Source organism: Taudactylus pleione, unplaced genomic scaffold (assembly GCF_031769625.1).
Source record: "Taudactylus pleione unplaced genomic scaffold, aTauple2 ptg001987l, whole genome shotgun sequence".
NCBI lineage: Eukaryota > Metazoa > Chordata > Amphibia > Anura > Myobatrachidae > Taudactylus > Taudactylus pleione.
The window spans coordinates 1,883,203-1,908,811 of NW_028286383.1; the positions used below are offsets into that span (position 1 = coordinate 1,883,203).

Sequence of the window (25,609 nt, forward strand, 5' to 3'; positions counted from 1 at the left end):
GTGGTAAGTAAGATAGCAGGGTCATTACAGACAGCTGATCCTGGCCATAAGGAGAGTACTGGGGATATAACAGAAATAACTAAGATAGCAGGGTCATACAGACAGCTAATCCTGGCCATAAGGAGAGTACTGGGGGGATATAACAGTGGTAAGTAAGATAGCATGGTCATACAGACAGCTGATCCTGGCCATAAGGAGAGTACTGGGGGATATAACAGTGGTAACTAAGATACAGGGTCATACATACAGCTAATCCTGGCCATAAGGAGAGTACTGGGGGATATAACAGTGGTAACTAAGATACAGGTGCCATACAGACAGCTGATCCTGGCCATAAGGAGAGTACTGGGGGATATAACAGTAATAACTAAGATAGCAGGGTCATACAGACAGCTGATCCTGGCCATAAGGAGAGTACTGGGGGATATAACAGTGGTAACTAAGATACAGGGTCATACATACAGCTGATCCTGGCCATAAGGAGAGTACTGGGGATATAACAGTGGTAACAAAGATAGCAGGGTCATACAGACAGCTGATCCTGGCCTTAAGGAGAGTACTGGGGGATATAACAGTGGTAACTAAGATAGCAGGGCCGTACAGACAGCTGATCCTGGCCATAAGGAGAGTACTGGGGGTATGACAGTGGTAACTAAGATAGCAGGGTCATAGAGACAGCTGATCCTGGCCATAAGGAGAGTACTGGGGATATGACAGTGGTAACTAAGATAGCAGGGTCATACAGACAGCTGATCCTGGCCATAAGGAGAGTACTGGGGATATGACAGTGGTAACTAAGATAGCAGGGTCATACAGACAGCTGATCATGGCCATAAGGAGAGTACTGGGGGATATAACAGTGGTAACTAAGATACAGGGTCATACAGACAGCTGATCATGGCCATAAGGAGAGTACTGGGGGATATAACAGTGGTAACTAAGATACAGGGTCATACAGACAGCTGATCCTGGCCATAAGGAGAGTACTGGGGATATAACAGTGGTAACGATGATAGCAGGGTCATACAGACAGCTGATCCTGGCCATAAGGAGAGTACTGGGGATATAACAGTGGTAACGATGATAGCAGGGCCATACAGACAGCTGATCCTGGCCATAAGGAGAGTACTGGGGAATATAACAGTGGTAACTAAGATACAGGGTAATACAGACAGCTGATCCTGGCCATAAGGAGAGTACTGAGGGATATAACAGTGGTAACTAAGATACAGGGCCATACAGACAGCTGATCCTGGCCATAAGGAGAGTACTGGGGATATAACAGTGGTAAGTAAGATACAGGGTCATACAGACAGCTGATCCTGGCCATAAGGAGAGTAATGGGGGATATAACAGTGGTAACTAAGATAGCAGAGTCATACAGACAGCTGATCCTGGCCATAAGGAGAGTACTGGGGATATAACAGTGGTAAATAAGATACAGGGTCATACAGACAGCTGATCCTGGCCATGAGGAGAGTACTGGGGGATATAACAGTGGTAACTAAGATACAGGGCCATACAGACAGCTGATCCTGGCCATAAGGAGAGTACTGGGGGATATAACAGTGGTAACGATGATAGCAGGGTCATACAGACAGCTGATCCTGGCCATAAGGAGAGTAATGGGGGATATAACAGTGGTAACTAAGATAGCAGAGTCATACAGACAGCTGATCCTGGCCATAAGGAGAGTACTGGGGGATATAACAGTGGTAACTAAGATACAGGGCCATACAGACAGCTGATCCTGGCCATAAGGAGAGTACTGGGGGTATGACAGTGGTAACTAAGATAGCAGGGTCATAGAGACAGCTGATCCTGGCCATAAGGAGAGTACTGGGGATATAACAGTGGTAACTAAGATATAGGGCCATACAGACAGCTGATCCTGGCCATAAGGAGAGTAATGGGGGATATAACAGTGGTAACTAAGATAGCAGGGTCATACAGACAGCTGATCCTGGCCATAAGGAGAGTAATGGGGGATATAACAGTGGTAACTAAGATAGCAGGGTCATACAGACAGCTGATCCTGGCCATAAGGAGAGTAATGGGGGATATAACAGTGGTAACTAAGATAGCAGGGTCATACAGACAGCTGATCCTGGCCATAAGGAGAGTACTGGGGATATAACAGTGGTAACTAAGATACAGGGTCATACAGACAGCTGATCCTGGCCATAAGGAGAGTACTGGGGATTTAACATTGGTAACTAAGATACAGGGCCATACAGACAGCTGATCCTGGCCATAAGGATAGTAATGGGGGAAATAACAGTGGTAACTAAGATAGCAGAGTCATACAGACAGCTGATCCTGGCCATAAGGAGAGTACTGGGGGATATAGCAGTGGTAACTAAGATACAGGGCCATACAGACAGCTGATCCTGGCCATAAGGAGAGTACTGGGGATATAACAGTGGTAAATAAGATACAGGGCCATACAGACAATTGATCCTGGTCATAAGGAGAGTACTGGGGGATATAACAGTGGTAACTAAGATAGCAGGGTCATACAGACAGCTGATCCTGGCCATAAGGAGAGTACTGGGGGATATAACAGTGGTAAGTAAGATAGCAGGGCCATACAGACAGCTGATCCTGGCCATAAGGACTGGGGGATATAACAATGGTAAATAAGATAGCAGGGTCATACAGACAGCTGATCCTGGCCATAAGGAGAGTACTGGGGAATATAACAGTGGTAACGATGATAGCAGGGTCATACAGACAGCTGATCCTGGCCATAAGGAGAGTACTGGGGGATATAACAGTGGTAACGATGATAGCAGGGTCATACAGACAGCTGATCCTGGTCATAAGGAGAGTACTGGAGGATGTAACAGTGGTAAGTAAGATAGCAGGGTCATACAGACAGCTGATCCTGGCCATAAGGAGAGTACTGGGGGATATAACAGTGGTAAATAAGATAGCAGGGTCATACAGACAGCTGATCCTGGCCATAAGGAGAGTACTGGGGATATAACAGTGGTAAATAAGATACAGGGCCATACAGACAGCTGATCCTGGCCACAAGGAGAGTACTGGGGGATATAACAGTGGTAACTAAGATAGCAGGGTCATACAGACAGCTGATCCTGGCCATAAGGAGAGTACTGGGGATATAACAGTGGTAAATAAGATACAGGGCCATACAGACAGCTGATCCTGGCCATAAGGAGAGTACTGGGGGGATATAACAGTGGTAAGTAAGATACAGGGTCATAGAGACAGCTGATCCTGGCCATAAGGATAGTACTGGGGGATATAACAGTGGTAACTAAGATAGCAGGGTCATACAGACAGCTGATCCTGGCCATAAGGAGAGTACTGGGGATATAACAGTGGTAACTGAGATACAGGGCCATACAGACAGCTGATCCTGGCCATAAGGAGAGTACTGGGGGATATAACAGTGGTAACTAAGATACAGGGTCATACAGACAGCTGATCCTGGCCATAAGGAGAGTACTGGGGGATATAACAGTGGTAACTAAGATACAGGGTCATACAGACAGCTGATCCTGGCCATAAGGAGAGTACTGGGGATATAACAGTGGTAAGTAAGATAGCAGGGTCATACAGACAGCTGATCCTGGCCATAAGGAGAGTACTGGGGATATAACAGTGGTAAGTAAGATAGCAGGGTCATACAGACAGCTGATCCTGGCCATAAGGAGAGTACTGGGGATATAACAGTGGTAACTAAGATACAGGGCCATACAGACAGCTGATCCTGGCCATAAGGAGAGTACTGGGGATATAACAGTGGTAACTAAGATACAGGGTCATACAGACAGCTGATCCTGGCCATAAGGAGAGTACTGGGGATATAACAGTGGTAAGTAAGATACAGGGTCATACAGACAGCTGATCCTGGCCATAAGGAGAGTACTGGGGAATATAACAGTGGTAACGATGATAGCAGGGGCATACAGACAGCTGATCCTGGCCATAAGGAGAGTACTGGGGATATGACAGTGGTAACTAAGATAGCAGGGTCATACAGACAGCTGATCCTGGCCATAAGGAGAGTACGGGGGATACAACAGTGGTAAGTAAGATAGCAGCATCATACAGACAGCTGATCCTGGCTATAAGGAGAGTCCTGGGGATATAACAGTAATAACTAAGATACAGGGTAATACAGACAGCTGATCCTGGCCATAAGGAGAGTACTGGGGGATATAACAGTGGTAACTAAGATAGCAGGGTCATACAGACAGCTGATCCTGGCCATAAGGAGAGTACTGGGGGATATAACAGTGGTAACTAAGATAGCAGAGTCATACAGACAGCTGATCCTGGCCATAAGGAGAGTACTGGGGGATATAACAGTGGTAACTAAGATACAGGGTAATACAGACAGCTGATCCTGGCCATAAGGATAGTACTGGGGATATAACAGTGGTAACTAAGATAGCAGGGTCATACAGACAGCTGATCCTGGCCATAAGGAGAGTACTGGGGATATAACAGTGGTAACTAAGATACAGGGTAATACAGACAGCTGATCCTGGCCATAAGGATAGTACTGGGGATATAACAGTGGTAACTAAGATAGCAGGGTCATACAGACAGCTGATCCTGGCCATAAGGAGAGTACTGGGGATATAACAGTGGTAACGATGATAGCAGGGTCATACAGACAGCTGATCCTGGCCATAAGGAGAGTACTGGGGATATAACAGAGGTAACTAAGATAGCAGGGTCATACAGACAGCTGATCCTGGCCATAAGGAGAGTACTGGGGATATAACAGTGGTAACGATGATAGCAGGGTCATACAGACAGCTGATCCTGGCCATAAGGAGAGTACTCGGGGATATAACAGTGGTAACTAAGATACAGGGTCATACAGACAGCTGATCCTGGCCATAAGGAGAGTACTGGGGGATATAACAGTGGTAACTAAGATACAGGGCCATACAGACAGCTGATCCTGGCCATAAGGAGAGTACTGGGGGATATAACAGTGGTAACTAAGATACAGGGCCATACAGACAGCTGATCCTGGCCATAAGGAGAGTACTGGGGATATAACAGTGGTAACTAAGATACAGGGCCATACAGACAGCTGATCCTGGCCATAAGGAGAGTAGTGGGGGATATAACAGTGGTAACTAAGATAGCAGGGTCATACAGACAGCTGATCCTGGCCATAAGGAGAGTAATGGGGGATATAACAGTGGTAACTAAGATAGCAGAGTCATACAGACAGCTGATCCTGGCCATAAGGAGAGTACTGGGGGATATAACAGTGGTAACTAAGATAGCAGGGTCATACAGACAGCTGATCCTGGCCATAAGGAGAGTACTGGGGATATAACAGTGGTAAATAAGATAACAGGGTCATACAGACAGCTGATCCTGGCCATAAGGAGAGTACTGGGGGATATAACAGAGGTAACTAAGATAGCAGGGTCATACAGACAGCTGATCCTGGCCATAAGGAGAGTACTGGGGGATATAACAGTGGTAAATAAGATACAGGGCCATACAGACAGCTGATCCTGGCCATAAGGAGAGTACTGGGGGATATAACAGTGGTAACTAAGATAGCAGGGTCATACAGACAGCTGATCCTGGCCATAAGGAGAGTACTGGGGATATAACAGTGGTAACTAAGATAGCAGGGTCATACAGACAGCTGATCCTGGCCATAAGGAGAGTACAGGGGGATATAACAGTGGTAAATAAGATACAGGGCCATACAGACAATTGATCCTGGTCATAAGGAGAGTACTGGGGGATATAACAGTGGTAACTAAGATAGCAGCGTCATACAGACAGCTGATCCTGGCCATAAGGAGAGTACTGGGGGATATAACAGTGGTAAGTATGATAGCAGGGCCATACAGACAGCTGATCCTGGCCATAAGGAGAGTACTGGGGGATATAACAGTGGTAACTAAGATACAGGGCCATACAGACAGCTGATCCTGGCCATAAGGAGAGTACTGGGGGATATAACAGTGGTAACTAAGATAGCAGGGTCATACAGACAGCTGATCCTGGCCATAAGGAGAGTACTGGGGGATATAACAGTGGTAACTAAGATAGCAGGGTCATACAGACAGCTGATCCTGGCCATAAGGAGAGTACTGGGGATATAACAGTGGTAAGTAAGATAGCAGGGCCATACAGACAGCTGATCCTGGCCATAAGGAGAGTACTGGGGGATATAACAGTGGTAACTAAGATAGCAGGGTCATACAAACAGCTGATCCTGGCCATAAGGAGAGTACTGGGGGATATAACAGTGGTAAGTAAGATACAGGGCCATACAGACAGCTGATCCTGGCCATAAGGAGAGTACTAGGGGATATAACAGTGTTAACTAAGATAGCAGGGTCATACAGACAGCTGATCCTGGCCATAAGGAGAGTACTGGGGGATATAACAGTGGTAATTAAGATAGCAGGGTCATACAGACTGCTGATCCTGGCCATAAGGAGAGTACTGGGGATATGACAGTGGTAACTAAGATAGCAGGGTCATACAGACAGCTGATCCTGGCCATAAGGAGAGAACTGGGGGATATAACAGTGGTAACTAAGATAGCAGGGTCATACAGACAGCTGATCCTGGCCATAAGGAGAGTACTGGGGGATATAACAGTGGTAACTAAGATAGCAGGGTCATACAGACAGCTGATCCTGGCCATAAGGAGAGTACTGGGGGATATAACAGTGGTAAATAAGATACAGGGCCATACAGACAGCTGATCCAGGCCATAAGGAGAGTACTGGGGGATATAACAGTGGTAACTAAGATACAGGGCCATACAGACAGCTGACCCTGGCCATAAGGAGAGTACTGGGGGGATATAACCGTGGTAAGTAAGATAACAGGGTCATACAGACAGCTGATCCTGGCCATAAGGAGAGTACTGGGGGATATAACAGTGGTAAATAAGATAACAGGGTCATACAGACAGCTGATCCTGGCCATAAGGAGAGTACTGGGGATATAACAGTGGTAAATAAGATAGGAGGGCCATACAGACAGCTGATCCTGGCCATAAGGAGAGTACTGGGGGATATAACAGTGGTAAGTAAGATAACAGGGTCATACAGACAGCTGATCCTGGCCATAAGGAGAGTACTGGGGATATAACAGTGGTAACTAAGATAGCAGCGTCATACAGACAGCTGATCCTGGCCATAAGGAGAGTACTGGGAGGTTCTGTCAGTCACAAGGGCTGATGTACGATGGTAGAGGTACAGAAATGTGAGGCTAGGGTACATTATTTGTGGACCTTTATAGATTGAGGAATGTATTCTCACCTGTAAATAAATGGTAGGCACAGGGCACACTGCTGTCTGTCCCTCTGTGGACCAGAGAGCAACATATGGGTTATAACTCCCACTCCAAATGGGGATTCAGCCTGAATCCGAAGATTGCGTAGCAACACACGGCCTGTAGGGGGAGACAAGGAGCGACATTCACACAATACATAGAAACCGCTTTATACAAGAGCGCTGCTGCTGCTAATAACAAGAGATATGGTAAGAACTTACCTTTGTTATCTCTGTTTCTACGAAGTCCATAGGGTCCACAGGGTTGACCTTGGGGTATAGGTTGGGAACCAAATCCGGGCACCACACAGTTAAAGCTTTTAGCTCCCAGGATGCACTTGGGTCCACTCTCCCTATAACCCCACCCCCAAGCCAGAGACATCTCAGTTTGTAAGTAGCCAAAGGCCGGAGGAGGAGAGAAAAAGAGAGAGAAAACTGTAACACTCTATAACCATACTCACAGAAATGGGAGACGGAGAACCGGTGACCAGTCACACAGCCCATATGAAGCCAGGTGCGTCAGGGCGGTTGCCCTGTGGACCCTATGGACTTCGTAGAAACAGAAATAACAAAGGTAAGTTCTTACCATATTTCTGGTTTTCTACTTCAGGGTCCACAGGGTTGACCTTGGGGATGTCCCAAAGCAGTTCAACCAAGGGTGGGGACGCTCCTGTGCTGAGAGGAGGATCCGTCGCCAAAAAGGAAGCATCCTGAGAGGCAAAGGAAACCAATGCCTAGAACCTTAAAAAGGTGTGGACAGAAGACCACGTGGTCACCTAGTAAGGGAAAACAGCCGAGGCACCACAGTGAGCCCCCCACGAGGGTTACATGGCCCGAGAAAAAACAAGCCTCAACGACAGAAATGCCTACCCACGGGTAGGCCCCTGAGGAAGACATACGAGGCCATCCAGCCAACATTTCATTATAGGCCAGCCATCCTTTCCTGTGAAAACCAGAAACCGCAGACCACCAATAAGGAGTCCGATTTCCATAAGGAACCTGAACGGATCACATAAATCCAAAGAGGCCGGACCACAGTCAATGAGGCCACACCAGCCGAGAGGACTGGGGACTGAATGGCCGTACCATAAGTTCCAGAATAATATGGAACCTAAAAACCACTTTAAGAAGAAACACAGGGCGAGAGCAACTCACACCCTGACATGATGCCCTCCAGAAGAGGGAGCCACATGAGAACGCTCCCAATTCAGACACTCCCCTGGTTGATATAAACACCCTGAGAGAGAGAGAGAGAGAGAGAGAGAGAGAGAGACTAAACAATAGACCATGTAATGGTTATCACAACCAGCGGTTCCATTGACTGTCCCCGGAGGGAACAAAGAACCACTACTAACTCCCAAGGAGTCCCTAGGGAGGACAAATGGAGGCATAATCCAGAAAACACTCCAAAGGATGAACTGGATACCAGAGTGGAGCAACTCCACCTCTTAACCATACTGACAGTGTAGAGATCTGCACTGTCAGGAAGGCCATGCCGAGGGTGAAACCCGAGCCAGCCGGAAGGAATGCCAGAATATCTGGAGATCCTGGACACCGGAGGATCGTATCGACAGGTACAATACCATAAGAATTATGGCTTCCACAGTTTGTGGTAGGTCCCAGCAAAAGCTGATCTATGTGCTCTAATCATTCCAACGATGACAAAGCCAGGGAAGTCGTAAGACCACTGTAGGGACGCAGTCAAAGACAAACGACCCAGGTCCAAGGCAAAACCAAGGACCCTGAGACAACAGGTCCGGGCAGTGAAGCATCAGGAATGGAGTATCGATGGAGAGACTCCGAAAATCCAAGTACCCCTGACATCTGGGGCAATCAGGAGCCACCAGCAGGAAAGCATCTCCGTCTCGATTGAAACACTTCCCTCGAGGAAGAAGGGAGACCGGAGAACACAGGTACGCAAAGTGGAAGGACCACTTCACCGACAGTCACTGAAGGTTGCTTCAGAATCCCCAGAGCTGGACTGTAACACCATAGTGTGATAAAGTCAGAAGGCCATGAGGGTCACCTCAGGGGGCCCCCTGCTCACCAGGAGATGAAACCTCTCTTGGGGAAGAGACTAGTCCCCAGGATGCACGTCGTGACGGCTGAGGACTCCCGCCTCCCAATGGAGAGCTCCTGAAAGGAACGCAGCTGAGCTGGTCGGGAGGAGACCCTCGGACTATGTCCGAATGTGTGACATACCTGACATTGCCACCCAACGAACAGTGTTGCTAAAAAGGAAGCCACTGTCCTGACCCTGTCGGACTGAACCTTTTCAGGTTCACCGGGAAACAAGAGTTATGCCAGAGTGAAGGACCAAGACAGGCTAAAGATCCAACAAGTTAATTGACAGGATGGAATCGACAGACGTCCAACTGCCCAGAAATGGATGCAAACCAGACACTGTCCATAGCAAAGAATACCCTGGACGAGATGGCCATAGCCACCCGGAAAGGGACCGACTTGCCTCAGGAGAGAGCATCATTGTTTGAACAGTGATCTGACAGAAAAAACTCGTTCCATCTGGAGATAAGCCAATTATGGAAAGGTCTGGAATAGAACTAAGCCCATACCACCCATCCAAAGGCAGACACTGAATATTTGACCATGCATCCCAGAGTGTAAAGACATATGTCGACTGCGTAGACATCCATGTACTCCTAATGGAAGAGTGGAGATTCCGTCTTATGCCAGAAGAATCCTCAGATTCTGAGAATCCAGCAGGGCTCCTAGATGAAGAACACCCAGAGAGGGATGCAGGGAGGACTTTTTCCCCGCCTGCACCCTGAAGAAGCCACGGTCATCCTGACCTGGCTGTAAAGTACCCCGGTGATCCTGCTAAGAGCAGGAGGCCATCCAGGTACAGGAGCATTGGGATATACTTAACAGGGGGAACTGTCAGAAAATCCAGAACGCTGGTAAACCCCTGTGGGGCTGAAGACAGTCCCAACAGGCAGAGCCCGAAAAATTATAAGTGTTGCTGTGATACAGCAAACCTCAGTCCATGCTGAGGAAAGGTCTCTGTAAGTACCCGTAGGCACGCGTCCTGTATATCCAGTGACACCATAAAGTCCCCAGGCTCCAAACATAGTATGATGGAGCATAGGGATTGTCTCCTGAGCCCAGGTAGCTTTAGGAACTGGTTCAGGGAATTGAGACAGAGAATAGGCCAAAGAGGACCATTCAGCCTCCGCACCAGAAAGAAAGCAGAACAACCAGTCCCTCGCTGAGAAAGTGGGGATGGCCTAATTAGCTCCGCTTACCGCAACAACTGTACAGCTTTCTGGATTTGTAAGGCTCTGTTCGGGTCTGAATAAGGTCCCGCGTACCAACACAAGGAAAGAAGCAGCCTGAGCAAAGAGAGGACGTACCCTCCTACCCACATAGCTGCGGCAACTTGACACTAGTACCGGGCGAACTGAGAAAAGCGCTATCTCCCAGTGGTAGGCCTGTCTCGTCAGGCTGAAGATATATCCCTAGGTTCAGAAGCAGGATCGGCTGGGAGTCCAGGCCTGCTCGGTACCGGATATGTCGGCCCTTGTAGAGGCAGACAGTTTATGAAGCAACAGACCTTTAGGCTGACCCAGAGGACAAAAAGACTTAGACTTAGTCTGAGGCCCTGTAGTGGACATAGCTGAAGGCGGTAAACTTGTCGTTAGTAATACTGCCAATGTTACCACAATCTTGTCAAGGTCAGGACCAAACAAGATCTACCCTATAGATGGTATCTGCACCTCTGCATTCCCAGAGCGCAGCCATAGGGTATTACGGAGGATACAGTCGCAGCCGGAACTCTGAAAGTTAGGAGACTGGTATCCAATATAGGCATTTCCACCTATGACAACTGCATATATTACGTGAGCGACCAAATACATTTGAACCCCAGACGTGATGGAGGGGAAAAAACATTACAAATGCATCAGCTCAGTATGCAATAGTATTAACCAACCATGCTATCGCCATGGTAGGATGGGTAACAACCCCTGAAAGCGAGTATACTGATTTCAGGCAGAGTTACCACCTACGGATCCGAAGAATCCGACCACGCAGGAATGGGAGGCGTAGTAACGTCTGTATTAAGACGAATAACATGCCCATCCACCCCAGGAGGGGCTCGTGATGACCCTCAGGGAATTTGGGACAGGAGGCCAAACACTGTTGTAATACCTGGTATCTGGCAACAGCCAGAGTCCCGCCATGCGATCCCCCCGCTAGTCAGCAACAGGGAACCAGAAGGCACGTAATACTGAGGGTGTATGATACAGGTGCAGGTCAACATTCACTTTAACCAGAATGGACCTGCTACCAGCCCGAAAGCAGGGATAATAATACCTGAAATAGGCTTCCCCCCGTGTAAGAGGGAAAGAGCCCAAAACAGTATCCAGTACACGGCAGAGCCAACTGGGAAGTAACCACAGGGCGTCAACCACGCCAATTAGCGTTTCGTAGAAAACGACATCCACCCAGGGTGGCTGTTGTGGTAATCCCTGCAAGGGGAATGACAGACTATTGTGGCACCAGGGGGAATTCATATACTGCGAAAAACCCCTGCAGGGAGCGGTAGTCTGTGTCACAGGGGAAGAGTGCAAGAAACTGCGAGATACCCTGAGATGAAAAGGGCATTATGGTGAAGTAACCCCAAGTGAGGTACAACAAAGGGGCCCGCCCGGCGATCCGCAATTGAGAGGATCCCGAGAAAACAAACCGCCCAAGGGGGTCGTGTAAGGGGCCCGGCACCCGATGGCGCCGCATACAGAACCCTTTATGAGTTAAATCCTCCGCACTAACACCTACAGCACATGGCTTGCAGGATAGTAAAAATGGGCGCAGTATAACGCTCTATCTCCTGGTCAGACATATCTGACCAATCTTGATGGAAATATTAAGCAGCGCTATACTGGTCCTGACTGATGCCAAAATTATCCGCAGGGACCCATTTTCAGCGTATGCAACACACAGTTCCATCTAAAATATGGCAACGTGCAGCACGCAACAGTATGTGACAAACCTCACAAATATTAACAAGTATATACATGTGAGGTCTCAGAACCACCCTAAGTACAGCTGTATTAGGGCAGATAAGGAAAGGGATAGATATACACTGACAGGTGAGAGAATAAAGTACAGTCAGCACTAGCATAAGTCACATACAATGCAGATATATACATATATACATAAACATGTCATATAATATACTGCACTATTACACTGCATTCAACTGCCCAGATTCAGTGTCTGGGAAGGCTACAGCGCTGTGTACACTGACCTGATGGTGAGGTACGCAGGGGGACTGGACTCACTGCCATCTCCGGAGATCTCTGCTGCACCACAGAGAAAATGGCCGCTGGAGACCTCAGAAGAAGCGTGGCCCGTGGAGGAAGCAGCTCAGCGACGCCAGACTATAATACTGAAAGGCGCGCTGAGCTGAGGGGAGGAGCCGCTGTAACAGGGAAGGCTGCCTCCCCTGGCCGGCTATTAACCCCCGGGACGCCGGCTCCCTACACCGATCACAAAGTCCCTGGTGGTCTAGTGGACACACGGGGTATGGGGGGCCCGCCGCCACTGCCGGCGCCTCCGGTCTGTCCCCAGAGACCGGAGGCACAGGACTGCATTTCAAATGCGCGGATCACCGCAAGCGGTGACCCGCGCCTTACCTGCTCCCTGTCGATCCGGCAGCAGTCCTGGGCGCCCGCAGAGTCCAGCTAGTACAGACTCTGGGGTCCCGCTGAGATCCCCAGATCTGTACTGGCGTTTCAGCGCCAGCGGGGTGACGGAGCGGCAGCTTAGACGTCTGACGCTGCCGCTCTGAAGAGTCCAAAGTCCATTGGAAAAAACTTTGTCCCTAAAAAAATAAAATAAGCTTAGGGGCTGCTAATAAGCTCCCCCTGCGCTAACGGTGACCCGACTCCGGCCGGGCACCAACTTAAACTGAGGTGCCTCTGGCTGGGGGGCGGGGTTATAGGGAGAGTGGACCCAAGTGCATCCTGGGAGCTAAAAGCTTTAACTGCGTGGTGCCCGGATTTGGATCCCAACCTATACCCCAAGGTCAACCCTGTGGACCCCCTATGGACCCTGAAGTAGAAATTCATCATTATCATTGTACAGTATATGACACAGACTTCTATTCTGCATGCAGCACCTAGAATACTACATGTGTCCACATACATCTATCACCAGCATACAGGGCTCTGCGCAGCACACCACCAGCATACAGGGCTCTGCGCAGCACACCACCAGCATACAGGGCTCTACACAGCACTACACCGGCATACAGGGCTCTACACAGCACTACACCAGCATACAGGGCTCTACACAGCACTACACCAGCATACAGGGCTCTGCACAGCACTACACCAGCATACAGGGCTCTGCGCAGCACTACACCAGCATACAGGGCTCTACACAGCACTACACCAGCATACAGGGCTCTGCACAGTACTACACCAGCATACAGGGCTCTACACAGCACTACACCGGCATACAGGGCTCTACACAGCACTACACCAGCATACAGGGCTCTACACAGCACTACACCAGCATACAGGGCTCTGCACAGTACTACACCAGCATACAGGGCTCTACACAGCACTACACCAGCATACAGGGCTCTACACAGCACACCACCAGCATACAGGGCTCTACACAGCACACCACCAGCATACAGGGCTCTACACAGCACTACACCAGCATACAGGGCTCTGCGCAGCACACCACCAGCATACAGGGCTCTGCGCAGCACACCACCAGCATACAGGGCTCTACACAGCACTACAAAAGCATACAGGGCTCTGCGCAGCACACCACCAGCATACAGGGCTCTACACAGCACTACACCGGCATACAGGGCTCTACACAGCACTACTCCAGCATACAGGGCTCTGCACAGCACTACACCAGCATACAGGGCTCTACACAGCACTACACCAGCATACAGGGCTCTACACAGCACTACACCAGCATACAGGGCTCTACACAGCACTACACCAGCATACAGGGCTCTGCACAGCACTACACCAGCATACAGGGCTCTGCACAGCACTACACCAGCATACAGGGCTCTGAACAGCACTACACCAGCATACAGGGCTCTACACAGCACTACACCAGCATACAGGGCTCTACGCAGTACTACACCAGCATACAGGGCTCTACGCAGTACTACACCAGCATACAGGGCTCTACACAGCACTACACCAGCATACAGGGCACTACACCAGCATACAGGGCACTACACAGCACTACACCAGCAAACAGAGCTCTGAGCAGCACTACACAGGCATACAGGGCTCTACACAGCACTACACCAGCGAACAGGGCTCTACACAGCACTACACCAGCATACAGGGCTCTGCACAGCACACCACCAGCATACAGGGCTCTACACAGCACTACACCAGCATACAGGGCTCTACACAGCACTACACCGGCATACAGGGCTCTACACAGCACTACTCCAGCATACAGGGCTCTGCACAGCACTACACCAGCATACAGGGCTCTGCGCAGCACTACACCAGCATACAGGGCTCTACGCAGCACTACACCAGCATACAGGGCTCTACGCAGCACTACACCAGCATACAGGGCTCTGCACAGCACTACACCAGCATACAGGGCTCTGCACAGCACTACACCAGCATACAGGGCTCTGAACAGCACTACACAAGCATACAGGGCTCTACACAGCACTACACAAGCATACAGGGCTCTACGCAGCACTACACCAGCATACAGGGCTCTGCACAGTACTACACCAGCATACAGGGCTCTACACAGTACTACACCAGCATACAGGGCACTACACAGCTCTACACCAGCATACAGGGCTCTGCGCAGCACTACACCCAATCACCTCCCATTTAAACAGTTCAAACAAAATTTACACGTGTCAAAAGTCCAAAATTGCAGACAACAGAACTATTACAGGGGCCTGGCCCAAACCCTGAGAAACTCCTCCATACCGTCATCCCTCCTCCATACCCTCATCCCTCCTCCATACCCTCATCCCACCTCCATACCCTCATCCCACCTCCATACCCTCATCCCTCCTCCACACCCTCATCCCTCCTCCACACCCTCATCCCTCCTCCACACCCTCATCCCTCCTCCACACCCTCATCCCTCCTCCACACCCTCATCCCTCCTCCACACCGTCATCCCTCCTCCACACCGTCATCCCTCCTCCATACCCTCATCCCTCCTCCATACCGTCATCCCACCTCCATACCCTCATCCCTCCTCCATACCCTCATCCCTCCTCCATACCCTCATCCCTCCTCCACACCCTCATCCCTCCTCCACACCGTCATCCCTCCTCCACACCCTCATCCCTCCTCCACACCCTCATCCCTCCTCCACACCCTCATCCCTCCTCCACACCCTCATCCCTCCTCCACACCGTCATCCCTCCTCCACACCGTCATCCCTCCTCCACACCCTCATCCCACCTCCACACCCTCATCCCTCCTCCACACCCTCATCCCTCCTCCACACCCTCATCCCTCCTCCATACAGTCATCCCACCTCCACACCCTCATCCCTCCTCCACACCCTCATCCCTCCTCCACACCCTCATCCCTCCTCCACACCCTCATCCCTCCTCCACACCCTCATCCCTCCTCCACACCCTCATCCCTCCTCCACACCCTCATCCCACCTCCACACCCTCATCCCTCCTCCACACCCTCATCCCTCCTCCACACCCTCATCCCTCCTCCATACAGTCATCCCACCTCCACACCCTCATCCCTCCTCCACACCCTCATCCCTCCTCCACACCCTCATCCCTCCTCCACACCCTCATCCCTCCTCCACACCCTCATCCCACCTCCACACCCTCATCCCTCCTCCACACCCTCATCCCTCCTCCACACCCTCATCCCTCCTCCACACCCTCATCCCTCCTCCACACCCTCATCCCTCCTCCACACCCTCATCCCTCCTCCACACCCTCATCCCTCCTCCACACCCTCATCCCTCCTCCATACAGTCATCCCACCTCCATACCCTCATCCCTCCTCCACACCCTCATCCCTCCTCCACACCCTCATCCCTCCTCCACACCCTCATCCCTCCTCCACACCCTCATCCCTCCTCCACACCCTCATCCCTCCTCCATACCGTCATCCCTCCTCCACCAAACTTCACAGGTGGCACAATGCAGTCAGGCAGGTAACGTTCTCCCGGCATCTGCCGAGCCCAGAACAGAATATTATATATATATTTGTGATATATATATGTGATTACTCCAAAGGTATAAATGAAATCCTTCCTCTGTCATGTCTTGCAGATATTTGAGTTTTAACAGGGACATGTTTTCAGTATTGTACTGTTGTATATGATCACCCAGATGGGCCTATATAAGTGCTATTTTCCATGCTGATGATTTAGAGCAGTAATTTGTTTGCTGAACTTTAATGATCCTCATTTATTATTCGAATGTTTAATTCGATTACTGGATCTGCTAAGCTGCATATTTATGTACGCATTGATTTGTATTGTTACAGTGCATCTTTGTTGCAATATGTCTCCATACTGACGTGCGCGGCATTAATGCGCCGACGACGTCCTCTCCATGTGCCCCCTGCTCCCCGTGCTTGTCTCGGCATTCTGCTGGGAGTCACTGGTGCACTTGCTGGGTGAGTGTCTATAAAGGGAAGACGCTGGTTTCTCTTCTGTATTTCCTGATGACAATCTGATTTATATTGAAACGTTGAAATTTGCCTCACGTGTCTGAGATATTTGTTCCATAAGCCCTGAGTGACGCAGCATTCGTCTTGGTATTGCTTTACACTGTGTCGGCACCGGGGTAAGCTATTCATCATTATATGAGTGCCGGACCATTGTTGCTAACACACACACATACACACACGCACGCGCACACACACACACACACACACACACACACACACACACACACACACACACACACACACACACACACGCACACACGCACACACGCACACACGCACACACACACACACGCGCGCGCCCGCCCGCCAATCCCCCCCCCAGAGGGAGAGGCTACACCTGTTTGCGCTGCGGGACTTGGAGGTTATACGCCATTTAATTTTTGTATTATTGTCAATCATTTGGAGTGAATGATCTTAGCCGTGATGGTGTCTTCCCCATGTATGGTTGTTTACATTTTAATGTGTTTTGATACCCCTGATGAAGTCCACCCTAGTGGACAAAACGTGTAGTGTTTAAGTACTTCATCCATTATCGCAAAGGGCCCCTGTCGTGTGAGCTCACCCCAGAAAGGGCGAAGGCAGAGTACTTACCATCTCCCTGTACAGCGGTATTGGATGTCGACAACATTTTAGGCTGAAAGCACGGTTTTTTGGAATTCTTCCAGGTCCTGGCACCCTAATGCTATTCCACCACCCCTGTTTTATCGCCTGGCCAGCTTGTCCAGCATCAAGAGCAAGGAGCATCAGGTGTGTGGTAGTGTTAAACCCTTCCTGTGCTCCAGTGATTATTCCAGCCATGTCTGTGTAAATGTGAAAACCTGGAATTCCACATCTCCACTGCTAATGCAGAAATGTGGGCAATTCAGGTGAGAGACAACCCCTCTCACCACAATTATATATATATATATATATATATATATATATATATATATATATATATATATATATATATGAATTGCCCACATTCTGATGGGATCAGCTCGCTCCAAGGGGGAGGAAAACAGGACCGGCACATTCTGCACCTACAATAGAAGTTTGGAATTCCGTTTTTTCTGGGCTGCACAACTCAAACTTGAAATATAGAATTGCGGGTTTTCCAGGTCACCCACAGACAGCAGGAAGTCAGCAGCACACGAAGGGTTTAAAACTCTCACACACCTGATGCTCCTGAAGCCGGACAAGTTGGCCAGGTGATAGGCCGGGGGTGGTGGTTAGCATTAGAGTGCCAGGACCTGGAAGGTCCACAGATATTGTAACTGTTGACTGTTAAGCACGAGGTGTGCTGGGACATTTACTTTTATTTGCTTATTTTCTGTTATGTGCCTGTGAGTATCCAGGCATATGCTCATGTATGCTAAGGTGTAGTGTGTGCTACCATTACGGACACTGCTTTACCAAGTACCTGCCTGTCTGGAGTCCACATCTCTATACCCTGTGTAACAAATATAACACACACACACACACACCCCCCCCTCCCTCCCTCCCTCCCTCCCCCCCTCCTCCCCCCTCCCCCCCCCCTATACAGCAGCACTGGCTCATACTACACACCAGCACTGGCTGAACTAACAATTCATGTTTTCCAGGCCTCCTGTGGAACTTTAAGATGTGTCAGTTAGTAAAATGTGCCTGTGCACCAGCTAGGAGATCTGGCAAACATAACCTGTCAGGGGTCTTTGAAGGCCGCGTTTGGCCACTTTATACAACATATCACCCAATAGTGTACCTTATTTCATGCTCTTACCGAGTTCCCTGGCCCGTTTGGGGTGTCTAGCCTTCTTTTGCTGCTCATCATCGGGTAACTCACACAGGAGCAGTCTAGCTCTAACAGTGCAAATAGTGCCTGTCCGAATAAATGCCTCCAGGCATGATGGGTCACAGGTCAGACGTTGCAGGAGGCGAGCAGCACGATTAGAAGGATGTGGGTGAGAGATGATGTATGTCAAGAGGCCCCTAAAGACCGGATGGGACACCAAATAACAGCTAGAATCTGACAGCTGAGAGAAACGGGACAACAGGAGGAGAACTGGATACTCTGGACCCCAAACTTCAGATGGTGGAAGAGAGCGGGTCCCCAAAGGCCAAGGAGATCCCAATATCTCCTGCATGGGAGATGGACAGAGCTGGGAAGAAGATGGAGATGAGCAGACCTGATGAGAGCCTTGGGACACTTCTGGTCTTAGCGTTAGTCCTGTAAGATGACTTTCTTGGTCTCCGTTTGCCAGAGGTGAGATAACAGGCACTTTGTTAGCAGATTTCTCCAGTACCATCAAGTTTTCTTGTTTCTCTTTGTCCTGCGACAACTCTGGTGGCAGATCCTCCAAACTGCTAATGTAACCCTCCGACAAAAGCCAGGACCTGGAAGACCGAAGTAGAGAGTGTTACAGATGGGAAACAGACAGCTAAGAGAGGAGAGGTCAGATTCACGTGTTGGGTATGAAACACTGGCAGTCGCGATGCCTGCTGTCAAAATGCCGACATCAGCATGCCGATGCTCGCCATCTCTAACTTACCCCGCAATCCCACTAACCCTGTCTTGCACCCTAAACCTCCCCGATAGGGCCTAAACCTAGCCCCCCCCCAACCGCATATTGCCTAATCCTAACTCCCCCCCCCTCCCCCCCCCCACTCCAGTGGTACCTAAACATAACCCCCCGCCAGGGCCTAACCTTAACCCCCCCGTGGTGCCTAAACCTACGCCTCCCTGCAGCGAACAGCTAAGATACCCCGGTGTACCTTCCATCAGGATGGCAGCTGTCGAGATACTGGCATCTGGATTTCATCGCCTATATTTGGTCCCGGGACGAACTTCCGACATCGGGATTTCAATAGCTGGCATACTAACTACAACCCCAACTTCAAACATACAACAATACTTCAAGGTATCACACAAAGATGCCATACTGATCAACTGGTTAATATACATAACACGTCTAATCCACTGTATACAGACATAGGACACTACACCCCCAACATGTCCTGACCACTGTACATGACCATAATACACATCTATTACACTGTATACAGACATAGAACACTACACACCCAACATGTCCTGACCACTGTACATGACCATAATACACATCTATTACACTGTATACAGACATAGGACACTACACCCCCAACATGTCCTGACCACTGTACATGACCATAATACACATCTATTACACTGTATACAGACATAGAACACTACACACCCAACATGTCCTGACCACTGTACATGACCATAATACACATCTATTACACTGTATACAGACATAGGACACTACACCCCCAACATGTCCTGACCACTGTACATGACCATAATACACATCTATTACACTGTATACAGACATAGAACACTACACACCCAACATGTCCTGACGGCTGTACATGATCATATTACACATCTATTACACTGTATACAGACATAGGACACTACACCCCCAACATGTCCTGACCGCTGTACATGACCATAATACACATCTATTACACTGTATACAGACATAGGACACTACACCCCCAACATGTCCTGACCGCTGTACATGACCATAATACACATCTATTACACTGTATACAGACATAGGACACTACACCCCCAACATGTCCTGACCGCTGTACATGACCATAATACACATCTATTACACTATATACAGACATAGGACACTACACCCCCAACATGTCCTGTACATGATCATAATACACATCTATTACACCGTATACAGACATAGGACACTACACCCCCAACATGTCCTGACCACTGTACATGACCATAATACACATCTATTACACTGTATACAGACAAAGGACACTACACCTCCAACATGTCCTGACCGCTGTACATGACCATAATACACATCTATTACACACTGTATACAGACATAGGACACTACACCCCCAACATGTCCTGACCGCTGTACATGATCATAATACACATCTATTACACTGTATACAGACATAGGACACTACACCTCCAACATGTCCTGACCGCTGTACATGATCATAATACACATCTATTATACCGTATACAGACATAGGACACTACACCCCCCAACATGTCCTGACCACTGTACATGACCATAATACACATCTATTACACCGTATACAGACATAGGACACTACACCCCCAACATGTCCTGACCGCTGTACATGACCATAATACACATCTATTACACCGTATACAGACATAGGACACTACACCCCCAACATGTCCTGACCGCTGTACATGACCATAATACACATCTATTACACCGTATACAGACATAGGACACTACACCTCCAACATGTCCTGACTGCTGTACATGACCATAATACACATCTATTACACCGTATACAGACATAGGACGCTACACCCCCAACATGTCCTGACCGCTGTACATGATCATAATACACATCTATTACACTGTATACAGACATAGGACACTACACCCCCAACATGTCCTGACCACTGTACATGACCATAATACACATCTATTACACTGTATACAGACATAGGACACTACATCCCCAACATGTCCTGACCGCTGTACATGACCATAATACACATCTATTACACTGTATACAGACATAGGACACTACACCCCCAACATGTCCTGACCACTGTACATGATCATAATACACATCTATTACACTGTATACAGACATAGGACACTACACCCCAAACATGTCCTGACCGCTGTACATGATCATACTACACATCTATTACACCGTATACAGACATAGGACACTACACCCCCAACATGTCCTGACCGCTGTACATGACCATAATACACATCTATTACACCGTATACAGACATAGGACACTACACCCCCAACATGTCCTGACCGCTGTACATGACCATAATACACATCTATTACACTATATACAGACATAGGACACTACACCCCCAACATGTCCTGACCGCTGTACATGACCATAATACACATCTATTACACCGTATACAGACATAGGACACTACACCCCAAACATGTCCTGACTGCTGTACATGATCATAATACACATCTATTACACTGTATACAGACATAGGACACTACACCCCAAACATGTCCTGACCGCTGTACATGACCATAATACACATCTATTACACCGTATACAGACATAGGACACTACACTCCCAACATGTCCTGACTGCTGTACATGATCATAATACACATCTATTACACTGTATACAGACATAGGACACTACACCTCCAACATGTCCTGACCGCTGTACATGATCATAATACACATCTATTATACCGTATACAGACATAGGACACTACACCCCCCAACATGTCCTGACCACTGTACATGACCATAATACACATCTATTACACCGTATACAGACATAGGACACTACACCCCCAACATGTCCTGACCGCTGTACATGACCATAATACACATCTATTACACCGTATACAGACATAGGACACTACACCCCCAACATGTCCTGACCGCTGTACATGACCATAATACACATCTATTACACCGTATACAGACATAGGACACTACACCTCCAACATGTCCTGACTGCTGTACATGACCATAATACACATCTATTACACCGTATACAGACATAGGACACTACACCCCCAACATGTCCTGACCGCTGTACATGATCATAATACACATCTATTACACTGTATACAGACATAGGACACTACACCCCCAACATGTCCTGACCACTGTACATGACCATAATACACATCTATTACACTGTATACAGACATAGGACACTACATCCCCAACATGTCCTGACCGCTGTACATGACCATAATACACATCTATTACACTGTATACAGACATAGGACACTACACCCCCAACATGTCCTGACCACTGTACATGATCATAATACACATCTATTACACTGTATACAGACATAGGACACTACACCCCAAACATGTCCTGACCGCTGTACATGATCATACTACACATCTATTACACCGTATACAGACATAGGACACTACACCCCCAACATGTCCTGACCGCTGTACATGACCATAATACACATCTATTACACTGTATACAGACATAGGACACTACACCCCAAACATGTCCTGACCACTGTACATGACCATAATACACATCTATTACACTGTATACAGACATAGGACACTACACTCCCAACATGTCCTGAGCGCTGTACATGACCATAATACATCTATTACACTGTATACAGACATAGGACACTACACCCCCAACATGTCCTGACCGCTGTACATGATCATAATACACATCTATTACACTGTATACAGACATAGGACACTACACCCCCAACATGTCCTGACCACTGTACATGATCATAAATAATACACATCTATTACACTGTATACAGACATAGGACACTACACACCCCAACATGTCCTGACCGCTGTACATGACCATAATACATCTATTACACTGTATACAGACATAGGACACTACACCCCCAACATGTCCTGACCACTGTACATGATCATAAATAATACACATCTATTACACCGTATACAGACATAGGACACTACACCCCCAACATGTCCTGAGCGCTGTACATGACCATAATACATCTATTACACTGTATACAGACATAGGACACTACACCCCCAACATGTCCTGACCGCTGTACATGACCATAATACACATCTACTACACTGTATACAGACATAGGACACTACACCCCCAACATGTCCTGACCACTGTACATGACCATAATACACATCTATTACACTGTATACAGACAAAGGACACTACACCTCCAACATGTCCTGACCGCTGTACATGACCATAATACACATCTATTACACACTGTATACAGACATAGGACACTACACCCCCAACATGTCCTGACCGCTGTACATGATCATAATACACATCTATTACACTGTATACAGACATAGGACACTACACCTCCAACATGTCCTGACCGCTGTACATGATCATAATACACATCTATTATACCGTATACAGACATAGGACACTACACCCCCCAACATGTCCTGACCACTGTACATGACCATAATACACATCTATTACACCGTATACAGACATAGGACACTACACCCCCAACATGTCCTGACCGCTGTACATGACCATAATACACATCTATTACACCGTATACAGACATAGGACACTACACCCCCAACATGTCCTGACCGCTGTACATGACCATAATACACATCTATTACACCGTATACAGACATAGGACACTACACCTCCAACATGTCCTGACTGCTGTACATGACCATAATACACATCTATTACACTGTATACAGACATAGGACACTACACCCCCAACATGTCCTGACCACTTGTACATGATCATAATACACATCTATTACACTGTATACAGACATAGGACACTACACCCCCAACATGTCCTGACCGCTGTACATGACCATAATACACATCTATTACACCGTATACAGACATAGGACACTACACCTCCAACATGTCCTGACTGCTGTACATGACCATAATACACATCTATTACACTGTATACAGACATAGGACACTACACCCCCAACATGTCCTGACCACTGTACATGATCATAATACACATCTATTACACTGTATACAGACATAGGACACTACACCCCAAACATGTCCTGACCGCTGTACATGATCATACTACACATCTATTACACCGTATACAGACATAGGACACTACACCCCCAACATGTCCTGACCGCTGTACATGACCATAATACACATCTATTACACTGTATACAGACATAGGACACTACACCCCAAACATGTCCTGACCACTGTACATGACCATAATACACATCTATTACACTGTATACAGACATAGGACACTACACTCCCAACATGTCCTGACTGCTGTACATGATCATATTACACATCTATTACACTGTATACAGACATAGGACACTACACCCCCAACATGTCCTGAGCGCTGTACATGACCATAATACACATCTACTACACTGTATACAGACATAGGACACTACACCCCCAACATGTCCTGACCACTGTACATGACCATAATACACATCTATTACACTGTATACAGACATAGGACACTACACCCCCAACATGTCCTGACCACTGTACATGACCATAATATACATCTATTGCACTGTATACAGACATAGGACACTACACCTCCAACATGTCCTGACCGCTGTACATGACCATAATACACATCTATTACACTGTATACAGACATAGGACACTACATCCCCAACATGTCCTGACCGCTGTACATGATCATAATACACATCTATTACACTGTATACAGACATAGGACACTACACCCCCAACATGTCCTGACCGCTGTACATGACCATAATACACATCTATTACACTGTATACAGACATAGGACACTACACCCCCAACATGTCCTAACCGCTGTACATGACCATAATACACATCTATTACACTGTATACAGACATAGGACACTACTCCCCCAACATGTCCTGACCGCTGTACATGATCATAATACACATCTATTACACTGTATACAGACATAGGACACTACACCCCCAACATGTCCTGACCGCTGTACATGACCATAATACACATCTATTACACTGTATACAGACATAGGACACTACACCCCCAACATGTCCTGACCGCTGTACATGACCATAATACACATCTACTACACTGTATACAGACATAGGACACTACACCCCCAACATGTCCTGACCACT

General features: G+C 48.1%; 1 protein-coding gene across 1 annotated transcript in view; it reads right to left on the reverse strand.

Annotated features, from left to right (window-relative positions):
- The window catches only part of ARMC5 (armadillo repeat containing 5), a gene marked incomplete at its 5' end in the record, with an annotated part of 152,212 nt that overhangs the window by 60,261 nt on the left and 66,342 nt on the right, over positions 1–25,609 (reverse strand). The window contains 2 exons of the mRNA XM_088465382.1: positions 7,293–7,425; positions 18,738–19,351. Of these exons, the coding sequence (XP_088321508.1) occupies positions 7,293–7,425; positions 18,738–19,351 (747 nt within the window). The remainder of the gene's footprint in view (positions 1–7,292; positions 7,426–18,737; positions 19,352–25,609) is intronic.